General features: G+C 40.8%; 1 protein-coding gene across 1 annotated transcript in view; it reads right to left on the bottom strand.

Annotated features, from left to right (window-relative positions):
- Window positions 1-14564, bottom strand: part of LOC126470730 (P protein) — an 82644-nt gene extending 68080 nt beyond the window's left edge. Inside the window, exons 1-3 of the mRNA XM_050098734.1 lie at window positions 14491-14564; window positions 11957-12076; window positions 8111-8194 (exon numbers count right to left, since the gene is read on the bottom strand). Of these exons, the coding sequence (XP_049954691.1) occupies window positions 8111-8194; window positions 11957-12076; window positions 14491-14564 (278 nt within the window). The remainder of the gene's footprint in view (window positions 1-8110; window positions 8195-11956; window positions 12077-14490) is intronic.
- Window positions 14565-19299: the final 4735 nt, after the last annotated feature.

Here is a 19299-nt window from a genome sequence, read left to right as displayed (position 1 = left end):
CAGTGTCAGCAGCCAACATGACCAGGAACCCACAAACATAACCGTGGATCCATCAAGAGTGCGCAAGTGACAGCTTTTCTGGAGCCATTGCACTAAGGGATGGACAGTGTACAGCAGAGATTTTGAAGGCCACAGAGAGAGAGCAGATGATGCAACTGAAGCCTGTGTCACTGAATGTACTGCATGACCCAATACAGGGCAAAGAGCTTTGCTATAAATACTGAGCAGTGTTCTGGAAGCTGATACTAAAAATTTTGGCACCAATGACGGCACACCTGACCCCAGTCAATCCAAGAGCCATCAGTGTATACAAACATACTATGTGACATTTTGTGCAAAGGTTGTGAAAGCGATAGAGCAAGGCTGGAGTAGTGTCCTTAGGAACTGAATGAAAGCCAAGGTGAACACACACCACCATATGAAGCCAAGGTGGTGAAGTGTTCATACTCATCAGGAAAGTCGCAGGGAGCACAAAGTTAAGCTGCCGGAGCAAGAGTCAAAAGCAAACTCCAGGAGATTGCAGAGAAGAGGGATGCACCCCATACTGACGATCAAAGCCATCATTGAAGGAGGCATAGAATGGGTGGCCATGCATGGCACACAAACAGCATGCATATCTGCTGAGATGGTAAGCTAGCAGTAGTTCAGTAGCTTCTGTATACAGACACTCAACCTAACTAGTGTAAAATGCACAAGTGGTCAAATGGATTCCATGATGGTGAATAGTATTTAGACTAAGAGGACTGGATGTGCATATGCATAAACAAAACACCCATGGTCTAATTTCAATTGGAAAAGGGACCAGTACAGAAGGAGTGGGGTGGTTTGATCTGCAGCCCACTATGTACCATTGAGGACACACAAGACATTGAGGGACTGCATACAGTGGGCTGCCAGGAGAGAGAGACACGGGAGGACCAAGAAACTTTCCTATCTTGCAAGAGCCCCAGGATCTTCGTAGTTTCAATGAATGGAAGAGCAACACACCCAGGATGTAAAGATGGTGAAGAAACCAATTGCACACAAGAAATTCATTCAAATTCTTTTGTCAGTGGAAAAATTAAAGCCATTGTCAATGTTCCACGATTAATAAGACACCATTGAAGGTGCCATTCAATGACAAGTATGGAGAACTGCAATAGATGGCAAAATCATTAACAAAAAATGGAGCCAGATAGCCCTGACAGGAGACAGGCCATAATGGGGTTAATGGCAATAGCAAAGAGGACAATGCACAGGATCAAACCTCGAGGCACTGTTTTCCTGGATAAGTGTGTTCGACAATGCAGAACCCACACATGCCTTCAAAATTCTGTCTCAAATTCCTGAAGGAAACAGGACAGGTGGCAATGGAACCCCTACATTTAGAGTGTAGAGAGGATACTAGTCCTAAAGCAGGTATCTTAGGTTTTCTCCAAATAGAAAAACGTTGCCATAGTCTGGAATTTCCACAGAAACCATTCATGACGTGGATGGACAAAGTGATTAGACAGTCAACTGCAGACCAGCACACTAAATCCACACTGTGCAGTGGATAGTAAATTGCGAGACTCTCAACCATTCAGTCAGGCATGGATCATATGTTCCATCAGCTTGCAAACACAGCTGGTTACAGAAATGGGGTGGTAGCTGGAAGAAAGGAATTTGTCCTTATGGGGCTTAGGTATGGGGTATGACTAGCTTCATGCCAACATTTGGGAAACATGCCCTCTGCCCAGGTGTGCTTGCCTGCAAGAGGAATATGCTGCAACAGCTGAATGCGAGCACTGTCTGGCCCTGGGGTGGAGGATTGCAATGAAGTGAGAGTATGACCTAGCACCCTCATAGTAAAGGCAGCACTGTTGCACTCAACTCTGAGAAGAGAACTGTTTCACCCAAGACACTTCCACTCCTTTCTGATGGAGGAAGGCAGGGTGATAGCAGGAGCAGCTTGAAATCTCCACAATATGGCAGCCCAAGGTGTTTGAGGTAGCAATAGTGTTTACAACGAAATCGTCTGCTACTATCAGGCCAGGAATTAGGGTATGGATCTTTGTGCCAGAGAGCTGGTGGATGTTTTCCCACAAAATGGTAGAGTGAGAGGGACTGTTAAAAGAACTAGTGGATGAAATACAGCTAGCTTTTTTTGCTATCCTGAATAGTGCAACAATACACTGCATGCAACTGTTTATAATTAATGCAGTTTGCCATCATAGGATGACTGTTGAAAATGCTGAGAACATATCTCCACATATGAATTGTCGTGACATGCCTCAGTCCAAAAAAGGAACCAAGACACAGCATAGTAGTGAGGAACGGAATGTTCTGCAGTGGTAAGGAAAACATTTGTAAGGTATTCTACTTTATCACAACTGGGGAAATGTTCATCAAAAGTCACCAGGGAGGTGTGAAGCCTCCACTCTGCCTTAGTAAACTGCAATTTGGGTGTACATGTAGGTGGGGTCAGTGTCAGCAAATGGATACCACACAGGAAATTTAAGTATGTGTCAGAACAGACCACTCTAGAGAATGGGCAATCTGGAAAGAGCAGAAGGATAGGTCCAAATGGGAACAGGTGTGCAAGGAGTCAAAGGAATGTGAGTGCTCCTGTGTTAAGGCAGAAGAGGTTAAGTTGATTGAGGTTAGCCAAGAGGGCACCTCAAAGGTTCTGGGAGAACCCCAAAGGGAAAGGTGCATGTTAATGTCACTCAGCAGCAGAAAGGGGTGAGGTAGCTGCCAAAGAATCTGGAGAAGTCTACCCTGGTGACATCAAATGATGGAGGGATATAAACAGTAAAAGGATAAAAGGTCAAGTGAGGAAGGTAACTGCAACAACTTGATGTGGGTAGTCAGGGAGATGGGTTGACTATGAATGTCATCCCATATGAGCAACATGACTCCCCACAAGATGGAACACCATCCTCGGCAGTGTGGGGGAGGGGGGGAGGGGGAGGGTGCAGCCAGGAGGAAATGCGAGTGCTTAAAGTGGTCATGAGGAGCAATTTTGTTTCCTGGCAGCAGAGAACAAGTGGACGTTGTGATTCTAAGGGCAGCCATAAATCATCTTTGTTGGATCAAAGAACATGAATGTTCCATTGGAGGAGAGTCATAAGGAAAAAAATGAAGGGTTGTCACACTTGCCATGTGCCAGCCTTCAAAGACTCACTGATACAGGGCAGAGGCAGGGGCATCCTGCACCACGAGGTCTACAGAAGCATTGCCATCATCCTGTCACCCTATGAAGTCCAGGGCAGTGGCACAGTTGGTAGTGTGCACCAGTGACGTGGAGGTAGGCCAGACAAGGGTATCATGTGGCAACACCATCCAGGAAGATCTTCAAGTTGGTGAAGGAGAAGACCATTTGCCTTTGACTTCTTAGAGCAGGGCTTCACAATATACATGCTTGTGGAGCAAGCTGCGAGCAGCAAGGTGCGAGCACGGAGCAGCGTGAGCACGCTACCCCCAGTCAATGTAAATCCGCGGCCAGCTGCAGGGATATCACTCACGAATTATTACTGCGACAAATGAAACAAAGGACAATGTACACGTGCCACATAATTTTATTAGCTTAGTGGATGCCTTTACATTCGTATTAATTTTTTGAACTGTTACACAATAAAAGTTATCACTGAAGTGTGGGATTCTCAGTTATCTTGTACTTTTTGCACTTTACAATTGCATCTGTTTGGAGTAATTGTTCTTGTGCATTGTAGGCACAGCGTGCAGTTTAAATTTCGATCAGACAATGCGTTTCTCAGGCGCGTCTTGTTACATTTCATTGCAGAGAACAGTTATTCACAAACGTACATGGAACCAAACATTGATATTGTAGCCGCCAGTTTGTGCAAGTGAGGAAATCTATCCTGAGGGAAGCGTGTGTAGAATTCCAAAATGTTTTTCTTGTTCTGAAAGTTGTCTTTGTATTCTCTGTCACACTGCAGGTCAATAATTTCTAGTTGCAGCTCAGGACGAATCTCTCCAATATTCACTCAATATGGAGAGGAGAACAGATAAAAATGACTAGTGCTGTCACATCTTGAAAGCATTGATCAAATTCTTCCTTAAGGGCAACTAAACTATGTGAATAACTTTCACAGTCTTTGTGAACATCTTACATGGATGATAATTTAGGAAAATGAGCTAGATTTCCTGTTTCAAGCTGACTCACCCAGTGTCAATTTCATTTTAAAAGCTCGTATTCGATCTATGAAATGAGTAATTAGCAGATCTTTACCTTGTAGTGAAATGTTCAAAGCATTCAGATGCCTAGTTAAATCTGCTAAGAATGCGAGATCACATTTGCACGAAGGATCTTTCAATTCAGGAACACGCATTTATTTCCATGAACATATTTATCTCATCTAATAGGCAAAAAAATCGATTTAATAATTCGCCACGACTAAGCCAGCGGACCTCGGTGTAATAAGGCAGGCTACCATACTGGCTTTCTAAATCCTCAAGAAAGCTTTTAAATTGTCTGTGTTGTAGCCCATGCTTCCTTCTATAATTGGTTGTACGAACAAAACACTCATTACATTTTTTAGAGTGATACTCTTTGCACATAAGTTTACCTGGTGGATCACAAAGTGAACGCCCCTTAGTTCATTCGGCACGGTCAGTTTTTGCATTTTCTCCTTCAACAGCGCAACGAAACCCGATTTTTTCCCTGTCATCGCTGGTGCACCGTCTGTAGACACAAACTAAAGGATTCCACGACAATCCTATATTTTCAACACTACTTAAAATATCACCTCCGGTTGTAGTGTTCTTCATGGCTACTACATCGAGGAGCTCCTCCCTCACCTGAAGATCTCAGTAATAAATATGGCAAGCTGCGCTGTTCCAGTGATATCAACACTTTCGTCCAGAGCTAGGGAATACGCCATAAAATCTTTACAGATATTTGCAAGCTGGCTCTGGGCATCGTCTGCCATGTCCTGTATGCGACGCATTATGGTCATGTTAGATAATGGCACAATCCGGAACTGTTCAACTTGAGATGGACACAAATGTTCCGCTGCAACTACCAAACATCTTTTATTAAATCGCCATCAGTGAAGGGGCGCAGGGATTTTGCTAAAAACAAAGCAATTTTGTAGCTCACTGAGAGCTGCCTCAGTTGAATTTTCTTCGTCATCCAGATCTTCTTCGGATAGCTTCCTTTTAAGTTTAATACCTTCCTGTGCACGATCTGGTCCATCACATTTTCCACTTCCGTAGTCTTTCGTGTGGTACGACATATAATGTCACTGCAAATTGAATTTCCTAAAAGAATTCAGCGTTTTGTGACATACTAAACATTTTGCAACACCATCTTTTTCCGTAAACAGATACAATTCCTCCCAATGGAGTTGAACTGCGAAAGCATAGTTGGGGTTACACAACGGCGACTTGACACGATTCTTAACCAGCGAAGTGACTGTTAGAGCTGATCGTAGTACTTTAAACATTACACAGTCAGCGCGAATTTAATAGGCACGCTGCGGCCCTATTCAAACGTGCGCGCCCATTTCCCCTCCCTCCCACCCCTCCGTCACTACTCAGCGACCTTGCACCTGCTCGCGAGCACGTGCCTGAGCAGACGCGAGTACTCGCGCTCAAAACCGGCCAGTTGTTAAGCCCTGTCTTAGAGCCTTTTCACTTGGTAGAGGAAGACTTAGATGTTTGTTGGCTGGAGGGTTGCAGGAAATCTTCACGGAAGTATTTCTTCTGTCCTTTCCAGCCTGCCAGTTGTGTAGCTGGTAACTGCACAGTGAGGTAAAAGTTTGGTAGCATGTTGCACAGTTGGGGGAGAGACTGGGATGCTGCCACAACACTGGGTGATTTCACAACTGTGGTGCTACATTTGAGGTTGCACGTCTGCATGGCCAAGGCCATGTCCTTTGTGGAGCAAGATGTAGCAAGAACAGTACTGTAGGTTCCAGATAGTATAATGCGCAGTTTCAGACTAGCCAACAACTTGCAAGTGACCAGGTAAGGTTTCCCAGATCTCCTGGACAGCCCACTTATCGAGATACATGGGGCAATCGCAGGAGAGGACAGCATGGTTGCTGTTGCAGTTGATGCAGCATGGAGAGGAAGGAGGCAGACCATCATGCTAAGCATCTATAGCATAGGTTTCATTTTCCTGGGTGTCAACAGGACACTAGCCTGGTTGTAATGATACTGGTAGCAGTGCATCAGGTTCAGAATATATGGTCTGACAGTGATAACTTCATAACTTGCTTTGATCTTTGATGTACGAACTACTATTGAAGGTGAGCTAGAGTGCCTGTGGACACTAAGGAGGCATCTACTTTTTTCCTCATCCAATGGACTGCAATGACACCCTGATCAGTGAGGAACATTTGGATTTCTACCTCTGTCAGATCACGCAGCTTAGTGTAAATAACACCACATGAAGAATTCAGTGTTTGATGGGCCTCTAACAAGATAGCCATGGAGAAGCAAATCTGCAAGCAGTAAGCAGAAGTAGTCCCCCAAAAGTAAAGTGTCATTGCATAAAAGAGCAGGATTTTACAGAGCCAGCAATTGCATTAACATCTTTCTGAGTAAAATGGATTTACTGCTGCAAATGGCTGACCAGCTTCATTACATGAAACCATGAGGCGCTATGGTGCAGCTGGGAGAATCTTCCAATCATTAGCCTCTTTCTGTTTCGTAGCCATTGACTATGAAGATGATTGGCTCATTGTGAGAAAATTGGTTGGTTGGTTGGTTGTTTGAGGTTAAAGGGACCAAACAGCAAGGTCATCAGTCCCTTGTTTCAAATAGACTCCATTCTGCTAACGGGACATCTCAGTATAGTCAGAAAAATAAAACGGATAAAGGGGAAACGTAAAAGGGCAGTCACGTTGTCATTAGTAAAAACAAATGAGGGAAGGTGGCAAGAGAACGAACCCAACACTATGCTGAAACAGCATAGGCAAGACCACCTGTGACTTAAAAGGTACAACTGCTATAATGCAGAAAGTACGTATGGGAATAGAAAAACTAACCAAGCCTTAAAAAGAAGGGGTGAAAACAGAGTAAAAGGGAAAGAAAAGATGATTCCGGTCAGGGAGGTGAATCGGGAATCTCTGAACACTGCCTACAGTGGGAGACACCCAAACACTCACCGCCCTGCCCCAACACCAGAGGGAGATTAAAAACTTTAAAACTGAGAATAAAAACCACTCTCCCGGAGGAAACCTAGAACCAGAGAGACCATCCGGGAATCGTCAGCCAACATCAAAGGTAAAGTGTGGGGGAGTCTGTACTTAGCACGCAGAGCCAAAAGAAGGGGGCATTCAACCAAAATGTGGGCCACTGACTGGAAGGCTCCACAACCACATAGCGGGGGTGGCTCATCACGCAAAAGGAAACCATGGGTCAGCCTGGTATGGCCAATGCGGAGACGACAGTGTGGTCGAGTCCTTGCGGGAGAGGCTAAAGGAAGAACGCCATGGGCCTGTATTCACCTTAATTGTGAGAAAATCCCATGATTGCCAACGTCTCCAATGGCGTGGCCCTTCCAATTGGAGACCCACTTCAGAAAGGGCCCATCCTCAGATCACACCTATGAAACACCTGACAGAGGGACCAATTGGCAGTTTGGGAAGGTAACAGCTCAGGCAATCACCCCTCCCTGGGCCTGATGCATACCGGGGGTATGTGCGAACCCTACCTGTCAACCCAGGGCTGCGAATTGTGTGTTACCCACTCACCTGTTACATCAGACATGGAGGAAGGACAGGAGAAGGTGAACAAAGAAGAAAGAATGAAAAACCTTGAGTATTCTGATATTTACAACTGAAAATGCACAATACATTTCCAAAAACAGCCCAGACATGATCCCCATGGGAGGAACAATATCAGCAAGATTATAGACATGCAGCATGGAAGAGAAAAAGTGCTGCAAAGGCTGATGTCCTGTGGTAGTCAAGCACAAACCTTTTTATATTTAAAATTTTTTAATTAACAGTTGTGGACATCTTTAAGGGCTACATTAGCTTTCTGTCATTGTTTTAACTTACGTTGCTGTCATCATGAAAACTTTTGCCTTCACATCTGACACTGGGAAATTAATATAAAGGAAGGATTCATATAACCTAACAAAGCAAATCTGTAACTACTCATAGAAATTTCTTACCTTGTTGATGGGACTATGAGCATTGTTGGTCCAGGTACAATGATACTTTTTGTTGCAACAGCTTCAGGCAAAAGAGGCAGACTCCTGAATTGAAGAAATAATGCATGTTACTCCTACTTTAACATTTAATAAAATATTGTCAAACATATTTTAATGGTTAAGTAAGAAAATTTCACAGTGCATCATATTATCACTGCCAATACAAACTGAAGTACACACACAAGCCTACCTTTCAGAACTAGTAGTACTGACCAGTAATTATGTCTCAATTTTATGGCTTTGAGAGAACTGATACAGTATATGATGTACTGTATACATGAACAGAAGGCAAGCCTTGTGTATGGTATTTCAACAAAGCTTACAATCTGCAGCATTGTCCCCAGAAATGATCGTGGCCCTTTGGTTCAGAGTCAAGTGGAAGGACTGAACTAAAGGCAAGGTTCTATGACAAGTGAGCCCACATTTCTGGAATTGTGCCATAGGGTTGAAAATTATAGGGTCCCCCTAAATGAGTCAGGTATGCACTTACACATCAGAGGCTACTACTCAGGTAGGTGGCTGGGGTGTACACAAGGGTCTTTGATTAGGCAACTCTCCATCCTATCCAGATAACAATAGCTGTAGGAAACCAGAAGTATCTGTAAGATTAAAGGACCTGCTTCTCACAGCTGAGTATTAAAATCCTAATGTTTAACAGTCAACACATTTCCAAGAAAGTGTCAGTCTGAAGTGCTCCTGAAAAGCACTTAAGTTCACATAATACTAGGTACAAAAAGCTGGTTGAAGCCTGAAATTTATAGATTTTGTGGCAAACTAAGTATATCAAAAGAACAGGCAAATGGGAGATGGAGGTGGTATATTTCTCACAGTAAAACTCAGATCCACACAAACTTCTTGTGAGATTGTTTGGGCAGGTCTCACTATCAGTGGTGGACAGAAAATAATTGGATACTTTTATGACCCACCAGACTCTGCTCCTGATGTACATGAAAACTTTAGAGAAAACTTCAGTTTAGTTGTGCTTAAGTTCCCCAATCATACAGTAACCATCAGTGGAGTCTCTACTCATTCAACAATTAACTGGGAAAATTACAGTTTGTTAGTGGTGGATGTAAAAATCCTGTGGAACATTAACTTCTCAGAAAGTTACCTACAACAGATAGAAAGGAACCCCACTCATGATGGAAATATGGTGGCTCTAATGGCAACAAATAGACCTAACCTGAGGTGGTCTACACCTGAACTGGTATCAGTGACCATGGTGCAGTTGTGACAACAATGACTGAAGTACAAAGGACAACGAAATCAAGTAGAAAAATAGTTCAGTTAACTTAATAAAAGCCAGCAGTGCAGTTAGAGGAAGTATGGTTCAGGTTTAAAAGAATAGCTAACTATGCACTGGATATATACATACCCAGCAGAACTATTCAAAACAGGAGGGAGCCTTCTTAGTATACAGTCACTGCAAAGGAACTTCTGAAGACCTGGACTACTTCATAACAGATGTCAAACAAAATATAGGACTATAGATAGATATGCTGAATGAAACATGTTTGGATGTCTAGAGCAAGGCATGATGCCTTCTATGACTACTGTAGAAGAATGATAAATGATCTTTCACAGAGCACAAATTCTGGTCTATGTAAAGGCTGTTAGGTGTATGGTGTCTATCCACAGATCAATAGGCCACATCTTATGTGTATTATGTCTTCGAGTTATCTTTGTATACTTCAGGGACCTCAGTTCTGGCCTAGTCTTTGATCTGCACGTTTGTCGTGTAATGAAAGTATTTATGATTAGAAGAGAGAACCGTGGTCATTACCTCACCACCTTGGTATCTCCTTCAGTGGTGACCCTGAAGTTGGAATAATCCATCAAACCGAGTACAAAGTGACTATCATGCCAGTTTCCGCATTCCACGTGGACCTTTGTCCACTACACAATGGCCTTGAACATGCCGCTGCCACCGCCGCCGCCCCCACCGCCACCACCCTGTTTTCACCAGCAACAGCAACTAAATTCAAGCACGCCAGCTGTAGTCTGTGCCAATCATGAATTTCCACAGTCATAGCCCCAAGAACCCAGGGATCTCGTCAAGTGCAGTGGTTTTGAACACGACTCCAGCAGTCTCCGACTCCAGCTTTGTTAGCCCTGAAGTGCTTTAGTTTTCGCCACACAGCAGTACAAGAAACCACTACACACTGATACCAAACTTTAATGCAAGTACTGTAAATAGTGGGGAGCATAGTTTTCATAATGTGCCACAACAGGATGCATTTTTGAATGTGCAAGCTCTACATGTGTATCACTCCATGCCACTTGCACACTACGTGAATGACATTCGCCTGCCTGTGACTCCGAGTGTTCATCAGTGCAGTAATTTGAGCGAGTCAGGTTCCACCAAGCTCATTAGTGACTCTGTGGTGGACAATTTCGCTACAGATGTGGATCAATTGCATAACAACTTGTCAAGCAACCACCGTGACCACTCTGACCTTCCGCCACAACAACCGGTCCCACTTCATTCCATGTCGGGCTTCCTGGTAACAGATTTCGCTCCCCCTCCAGCTACTATGAACACAGCTGGCTGAATAGCTATGTCTGTACACTGGCATTTTTAAAGTGCCCAACACAGCTGCCCAGGTGGCACCTAGTGTGTGACCAAATTGTAGGATCTTTGACACTGCCATTTCATTCATACATGTGGCAACTACCACACTCCCGTGATCATGCCACAGCAGGGCATGATACCTGATAGCTGAGAAAGCATGAACACCTTTTCCAGCTTTCAGCCACATTCTAATTTCATTGAATTATTTTAAATGGCCTCTACTGGTTCCACCACCTACACCAATTTAGGCATTCGCACTACACTCCAAAGGAGGTGTAATCACATTCAGTGGGGTTGCAGGGTGACAAGGTCCTCACATTGGTGATTGTCAAGAATATAGTTCTGTTCAAGTGACACTGGAAACTTATTTTGAACCACAATGTGTGCAAATGAACACCCCAAGACAAGGGGTTGTTTCATTTACACCCTTTGTACCACCCTGAGACTGTGTCCATTATGAGTGACTATCCTAAATTTTTTCCCTCTGCTGCCAGTAACGAAAGTGATTTATTTCAACCATGGGCGTTACAGTTCTGACAGCCATCACAGAGGCATCAAGAATGTGTGAATTGTGGACTGCAGGAAGTAACAACCTATCACATATCTGTGGTGGAATTAAGGAGAATTGTGAAATCTGGTGGTAGTAAATTCTCACCTTAAACCTCACATGAACTTCAGAGGTCTGACTTTTCACTCATGTTGACACCCTGCTATTTGAAGTTTTTCAAAGCCTAAGGGTGATGAGAAAATGACTTTTCAAAAGTGGCCCTTGAATTCTTTTGTGCAATTTAGTTCCAGAGTGTTACTTGAATTATTACTGAAAATTTACTATTATTAGCCATCTGACTGCCTTCAAACATATAGCTTCAGACATCTTTGAACAGTTTTCACATTAAAGACTTTTAAAACAAGAATTTTTGAAATATCTTCCACTAGTATGGTTTTGATAAAAGCAACTATGGAATCATTAAATTCCAAATTTGATGGAGTGAAATAGCAAGAAATGCTTCTACGAATCTTAAACATCCTCAAAGCAGTGCGATTAACAATGTCATATCCCACATTTTTAAATAATTTTAACCACCAGTACACTAAAACTATCTTTTTCTGTTTCTTTTTAACTTAAACTTTTGTAGCTAGACACTAGAATTTGACAATTGTCTAAAATGCATATGCAGATATCAATCTCAGCAAATTCTCAAATTTTGAAGGCCAGTAATATCCAAGGCACATACCTGTGAGTTGTTTTTGCAATGTGTTTTTCATAGCCTCTTCGGAAAGGTGCCAAGTAGGGATCCTTCTTAATTTTCTCAGGAAGATCATTCCAAGCTGCCAAGGCAGCCATTGGTAAATCACTGTCAACATTTTTTTAATCAAATGATTCAACTGGAGTCCAATCTTAACTGACTGCCATGAGACTGGCAGCAACACAGCAGAGTTACCTGTTGCTGCCAGTGGCTACATGGCTGCCAATTTTAATCTAGAAGGTAAATTTCCTTAATTTAAATTATAATTTATCACATTGTCAGTAGGGATTATGGAGCCTATGGAAATATTCTTTGTTCTTTGTGGATGATTTCTTGCAGTGATATTTGACACTTCATGTTAACATATCAAATTTACATAGTGAAAAAGACAGTGATATATATCAATATGTATGACTGCATTTATAATCAGTCCATTACATATATATTTGCTAGCTACAAAAAGGTAGAACATGTACATCTATTTTATAGAATTTTCACAGAAAATGTCATTTAAGTACATTATAAAAATGTATACCGACACTAATTTATTTCAAGATTCTTTAACACTAAGGGCAAATATTGATCAGATGTCTAATTTTATTTTAAAATGAGACACTTTCTATAATCTTTATACATGTGGTAAAAAGTTTTACAGTATGCACCTAGCATTTACAGGTTCTTTGTTAATTTTAGCCTACTTCATTCTATATGATAGTTTTTATTCTTGTATTATGTTGATATTCTTTGATTGGCAATGCAGTGCCGTTTTAAAGTGATAATTGCTTCATATGAACAGTTTCAACCACAATGTGAGAGCAAATGAGAACACTAAGACACTGACTGTTGAACTTTTTAGCTCCCTGAATATTTCTGAAGAATTCTCTAGGTGATACTTTTGCAATGCACCATATGACCTTGTGTGTGCACATTTGCAGCATTTCCCCAAGCCAGGATGCCATGTGACAGGTGTGAATGGACTAGTTCATAGTACATTGATTGTAGAGTGTGTATTTACTGACATTTTTCTTGTCAGAAATATTCTTTAACCTTTTTGCTGCACATGTTATTTCTGTGGTTCTCCAATGTCATATCAATCCACTATTACACCTAGAAATTTATAGCTGTCTCCTTTAGTTTTAGGTCTCCAAGCCTGACATTGAAGTGTGTGTTTGCATATATGATGTTTTGTTTCCATTTATAAAGAGATTGTTTTCTTGAAATAATTGTTCCCACTTTTCATATTTTGTGAAGCCTTCCCTTGCAGTTCATCTGTTGTAGAACTGGTAGCAAAAAATGAAGTGTCATCTCTATACACACCCTAAGATTGTAAGACCAGATGTTCATACGAAGAGAAATTGTTTGTTTATGAACCATATATAACATTGCACCTAAATGCAGACTCACAGCAAACCATATCTGTTACTGGTGTTTATAGGAAACTCCAACTAATAAAGTATTTGGTATTTTAAAACAATGGTTAAGCCACCTGACACTGACTTGGATATAATTCACATGTTTTTTGGAAATTCAGTGCATATTACTGAAATGTATAATAACCCAATAACATTATGTAGCTTTGCATTTGCTGTGCAAATATTAGCTGGTGCAACAGACATGAATACAAGAAATTGCATACCACAGCTACTTTCAATCAAGTTGTAAGGTATGGTATTTTTTGGGGAAATTCAGGCAATGTATTGTGCATACTAAAGTTACAGAAAAGAATAATATGGAACATGTGTACCGCCCATCCAAGGACATCATGTCACCCACTATTGGAAAAACAGTTATTAACAGTTCCCTCCTTATACATCTATGATGTCTTTCTACACAGCAATTTGGAGTTATTCAAGAAAAACTGTTTCAATCACACATATAACATGAGAGAATTTTATGCTTCCCACTCATCACTTAAACCTATATGCACAGTCTCCTTAGTATATGGCAATGAAAATTCATAACAAGCTAAAAGGAAAATGTTTTGAGTATTACCCTCGAGACACTGAAAACAAACCTAAATGACATACTTAAACACTGCTACTACACTGTTGAGTTCATGAAGGATGAACTGAACATTTGAGCAGGATAAATTTACATATAGTCCTGTGTGTAAATGTAGCTGTCCTTCACAAAAGGGAGGAAAGAAAAATAAGTTTATATTAATGTTAAAATTCTTTGTACCGATTAGGCCTAAGTTGTGTTATCAATTTTTTTGACGTGTCTCCTGTACACTAACCATATGATTAGAAATTTTATGTTATGAGATGAATAAAACAATGTTCACTATTAAAATTCTATTTTAGGTAATTAACATTTTCTAGTGATCATCTAGCTCTGTTTCTTCTAGGCCATATGTGGCAATGCAACAACTACACATGGTATGGCCAACTTTAGTTCTTACTAAAAAGAGTATCTATTACATACTTTCAATCTAACACCAAACATTTTATAGGGGAGATCAAAACTTAAGGGCTATTTTGAGTTATTTATGTAGGTCTTTAATAGTTCTTTAACTTTCTTACCTTGGACTGCTAATTTGCATAGACTCTCCACTTGATTCATAATCTGGCACATGCTTTCCTGGATGTTCAGCCATTTTCTGGTGAAAGGATAAAATTTATTTACTAAAGATAATTTTTCAAAACCAAGGAACATGACATGTCACACCTATCTACCAGTGAAGACTGACTATGAAAACTATTCGTACTATAATAGTCTGTATTTCCTTGATATACAATATGTTATGGCATATAAACTCATAAGGAACAGAATTTCTAACATTTTGAAAAGTTCTCTGCAGCGAGCCCACTTACTGCTTTTCATTATAATTTTTACTGCTCTCTTTTGCATCTTAAATTTCATTTGTAAATTTTGAGCATTGTTTCCCCAGAAATTTCTACCATAACTGATTCCTGACAATGTAACTAAAGTATACAATTCTCAAACGTTCACTACTGCATGCAGATAAAGGACTAAGTGCATATTAAAACAAATCCAAATTAACCAAATATTTGATCAACCACATTTGAAATTTACATGTTTAAGTGTAACCCTTCAAACATAAAAGTATATTTCTCAAATGAATAAAGCTAATTTCAACATGAGCAGCTCTGCAAATATAAGTACTGGATGTATGATAAACAGCTTTTAAGTGGCATCAAGTATAGGTCAACAAGGAAACAATAAGTACAACTTTTATTCAATGAACAATGTATATAAACAACTATAGCAGACAGTTTCCCAACTGGCAAGGAATCAACACAAAGGTGTTTTGTGTTGTGTTAGTCCTGTATCATCAATGTTTAACACCCAGTGTCTTTTGGTGATACTGCTCCTATGCACACAATTCTTAGCAATGTGATTCTTTTCTGTATATCAAATGCCCAATACTATTTTCAAGTTGCAGAAATAGGACAGAATAGTAAGGTAGAAGTAAGGTTCATTTTCAGGAAATTTAAAAGTTGTATCTCCTTACAGTAGCAAAAGATTTCATTTATCACTAGTGCACATTAGGGAAAATTTATTCATTCCACACACAATCGTGGAACAAGAACAAATTTAGACTTTCATACAAAGGAATAAACAACAATATCTCTCAGATTAACTCTAAACAACTTGCCCAAGAAGATTAGAGAAAAATACATTTATAAACAGACAAAAAATACCTTCTGAATAATGTGTACAACAGCAACATTACTGGAAAACAGTAGATGTTAATGAAAAAGTAACAAATTCAACACTTGGATTAATATATTTTAACAATTTTATTGTCCTTACATGAAAATAATGCTCAAGATAATGAGTTCTTAATACTGATACTTGGCAGATGTAAGGAAGGGTACAATGCAGAAAACTTTTAGGAATGTACATTGACCAAGACAAACTGGAAAGACCACATGACCAAGCTGTCTCAGAGACCTTTTGCTCTAAGAACGACAGTATTTGTGATGTTCACTCTTTAGATAGTGCTAGAATGGCTTATTTTGATTATGTCCAGTTTCCTTTAGCATATGGAAACTTTCTGTAGCAAAATTAATAGTTGATTAAATGAAGTTTGTACATTACAGGAAAGGACTATTTGAACCTTTTCACATAGCACTGTTAGAATTCATTGCAAGTCTCTATTTAAAAGGTTGTGTTTGCTTACTGTACCCTAGCTGTAGACACCTTAATGTGTGGATACAAATAGCTAGGCTACAACCTGCAAACCAACTGATTATCACAGTAATCCTCATATCTGAGCTGCATGTAAATAACCATGCAAATCTATTTAACTTCTGTACATGGGCATTGTGACAGTACTCCAGATATATCATGTATCTTTAGTGATGAGGCCATGTTTACCAGTGATGGCCAGGTAAACTGCACAGACATGCACAGTTTGTTTACAATACCCACTGCCTTCAGCAGATGGAACATCAGTGTCCATCTAGCGTAAACATGTGATGTGTGATAGGGAACCATCAGCCCATAGGTCAGTGTTTCATATACTAAACACTGACCAAGCATCTCAGCCACCTAACAGACCATCTTCAAGGGATGCTAGGAAATGTTCCTCTGCAGACTAGGAGGAACCTGTGATAGCAACATGGCTGTCCAGCTTATAGCACACAAGGTACTACAGCATGTCTTCATGAATTGTTTTCAAGTCATTGTCCTGGATGCAGAGGACTTACCTTAAACAGCCCATTCCCAGATTGGACACTGTAGACTTCTTTTGTGGGTAAAGCTGAAAGAGGTCTACAAAAACTTAACTACACCTGATATGCAATGATGTATTACTGCAGCCTGCTTGGACAGCTCCACCAAAATGCTAGTTATTGTGCAACAGTTTTTCCATATGAGACGAAGCATGTATTACCACTGCTGGTTGTCATTTTGAACACAACTTCTGTTTATTGTCCTGATTACTGGTTAGAATCCACATAACCAGTGTATGCACTCCTATTTGGCTTTAGTGTATCCTACCACAGGTATTGTATAAGTATCTGGGTGGGAACTTTTCAAAACAAAATCTCGTAAATGACTAGAATCCTGCAACAAACATCACTGACATTCTAATTTACCCTACTTTTAGTTTGTTAGTCTCAATAGGCATTGTTCCATTTAAAGAGTGGATGTTTGCACAAAAAACACACTTCGTAAGTAATATTATAATCTGCATATTGGCTAACAATACAAGCTCCTGATTACCAATGCATTTACTGAAAAAAACCACAGATTAGGAAAACTACATTTCTGCAATATTTGGAGTGCAAATTTTAGATGGGTTACCCTGTCTGATAACATGTCTAACACCGATTGGTCTTTCAAGGTTCCAACTATTTTCTGAGATTCATCATGAAGATGAATGGTTGGGTATATGGAGACTGAACAGCAGTATCATCAGTCCCTCATTTATATGATAGTCCAGATTCAATTAGTGACACCAGCCAGATGTCATACTGTATAGCAGTGGTGAAACTGACCCACTGAAGGCAATATTGACAGCAAAGAACAGGGCAAGAAAGGAACACACGTCAGAACAGATGAACCACCACTGTGCGATCGACACCAAGGATTATCCCTCACTTTACTGTGCATCAATCCAGCACAAGGATAAGGATAAATGGAAAAAAAACATTTCTTCTAGTTGGGTGGAAGTGATTCCTGCAATAGTAAAAGAGGGAAGCCTCAAAGAACTGACAATAAATGATATGAGAATCAAGTTTGCAGATGGAGTTTGGTGTAGCCTAGGAGGCAGCATTAGATGTCTACCCCTTGTATCTCACACCAAATCCAATTGTGTATTAAAGCTAGGAACAGACTACTAAAAAAGATGAATTACCAGCCTGTGGCTTCCAGACTTGGCATGTAGCAGAAGACAACAACCTAAACCACCCAACCCAAAGGCACGTAAGTATAGAAAACACTGAGTAACTGAAGAACCAGTTCAAAACCTTGTGTATATTATCCACAAACATTACAAGCAAAGAATACACATGTTTACAGGGGAGGCCAAGTGGTGGCCGTCCACCAGGTCATGGTTGGTTGGTGGGTGGGTTAGGGATTAATGGACTAAACAGTAAAGCCATCAATCCCTTGGTCCATAGACACTATGATCAAAAGAATCTGGACACCTGGCTGAAAATGACTCAAGTTTGTGGTGCACTCCATCAGTCATGCTGGAATTCAATATGGTGTTGGCCCACCCTTAGCCTAGATAACAGCTTTCACTCTCACAGGCATATTTTCAATGAGGTGCTGGAAGATTTCTTTGGAAATGGCAGCCCATCCTTCATGGAATGCTGCAGTGAGGAGAGGTATCAGTGTCAGTTGGTGTGGCCAGGCACGAAGCCAACATTCCAAAACATCCCAGACATGTTCTATACGATTCAGGTCAGGAATGTGCAAGTCAGTCCATTACAATGATGTTATTGTCATGTAACCACTCTGCCACAGATCATGCATTATGAACAGGTGCCTGATCATATTTAAAGATGCAATTGCTATCCTCAAATTGCTCTTCAACAGTGGGAAGCAAGAAGGTGCTTAAAACATGAATGTAGGCCTGTACTGTGATAGTGCCACACAAAACAAGAAGCGGTGCAAACCCCCTTAATGAAAAACATGACCACACCATATCACCACTGCCTCCAAATTTTACTGTTGGCACTACATATACTGGCAGATGACTTTCACCGTGAATTCACTGTACACACATCCTGCCATTAGTTCACCACATTGTGTACCATGATTTGTCACTTCACACAATGTTTTTCCACTGTTCTATCGCCCAATGTTTACCCTCCTTACACCAAGAGTGTCATTGTTTGGCATTTACCAGCATGATTTGTGGCTTATGTGCATCTGCTGAACATGAAATCCAAGTTCTCAACTCCCGCCTAAGTGTCCTAGTACTTGCAGTGGATCCTGATGCAGTTTGGAGTTCTTGTGTGATGGTCTGGATAAATGTCCATTACACATTACAACCCTCTTTAACTGTCAGTGTCAGTCAACAGAAGAGGTCAGCCTGTACACTTTTGTGCTGTGTGTGTCCCTTTACATTTCCACTTCACTATCAAATCACAACAGTGGACCTAGAGATGTTTAGGAGTGAGGAAATCTCGCGTACAAATGTATAGTGACACCCAATCACCCGAAGATGCTTGAAGTGCACGAGTTTCGTGGTGTGCCCCATTCTGCTCTCACGATGCCTAGTGCCAACTGAGGTCACTGATATGGAGTACCTGGCAGCACAATGGTTGGTTGTTGGTTGATTTACAAGAGGGGGAAGGCACCAAACTGCTAGGTCATCTGTCCCTTGTTCTGACTAAAACAATGCCGTAATA

Source organism: Schistocerca serialis, chromosome 3 (genome assembly GCF_023864345.2).
Source record: "Schistocerca serialis cubense isolate TAMUIC-IGC-003099 chromosome 3, iqSchSeri2.2, whole genome shotgun sequence".
Taxonomy (NCBI): domain Eukaryota; kingdom Metazoa; phylum Arthropoda; class Insecta; order Orthoptera; family Acrididae; genus Schistocerca; species Schistocerca serialis.
This window is presented reverse-complemented; position numbering and strand designations above follow the sequence as displayed.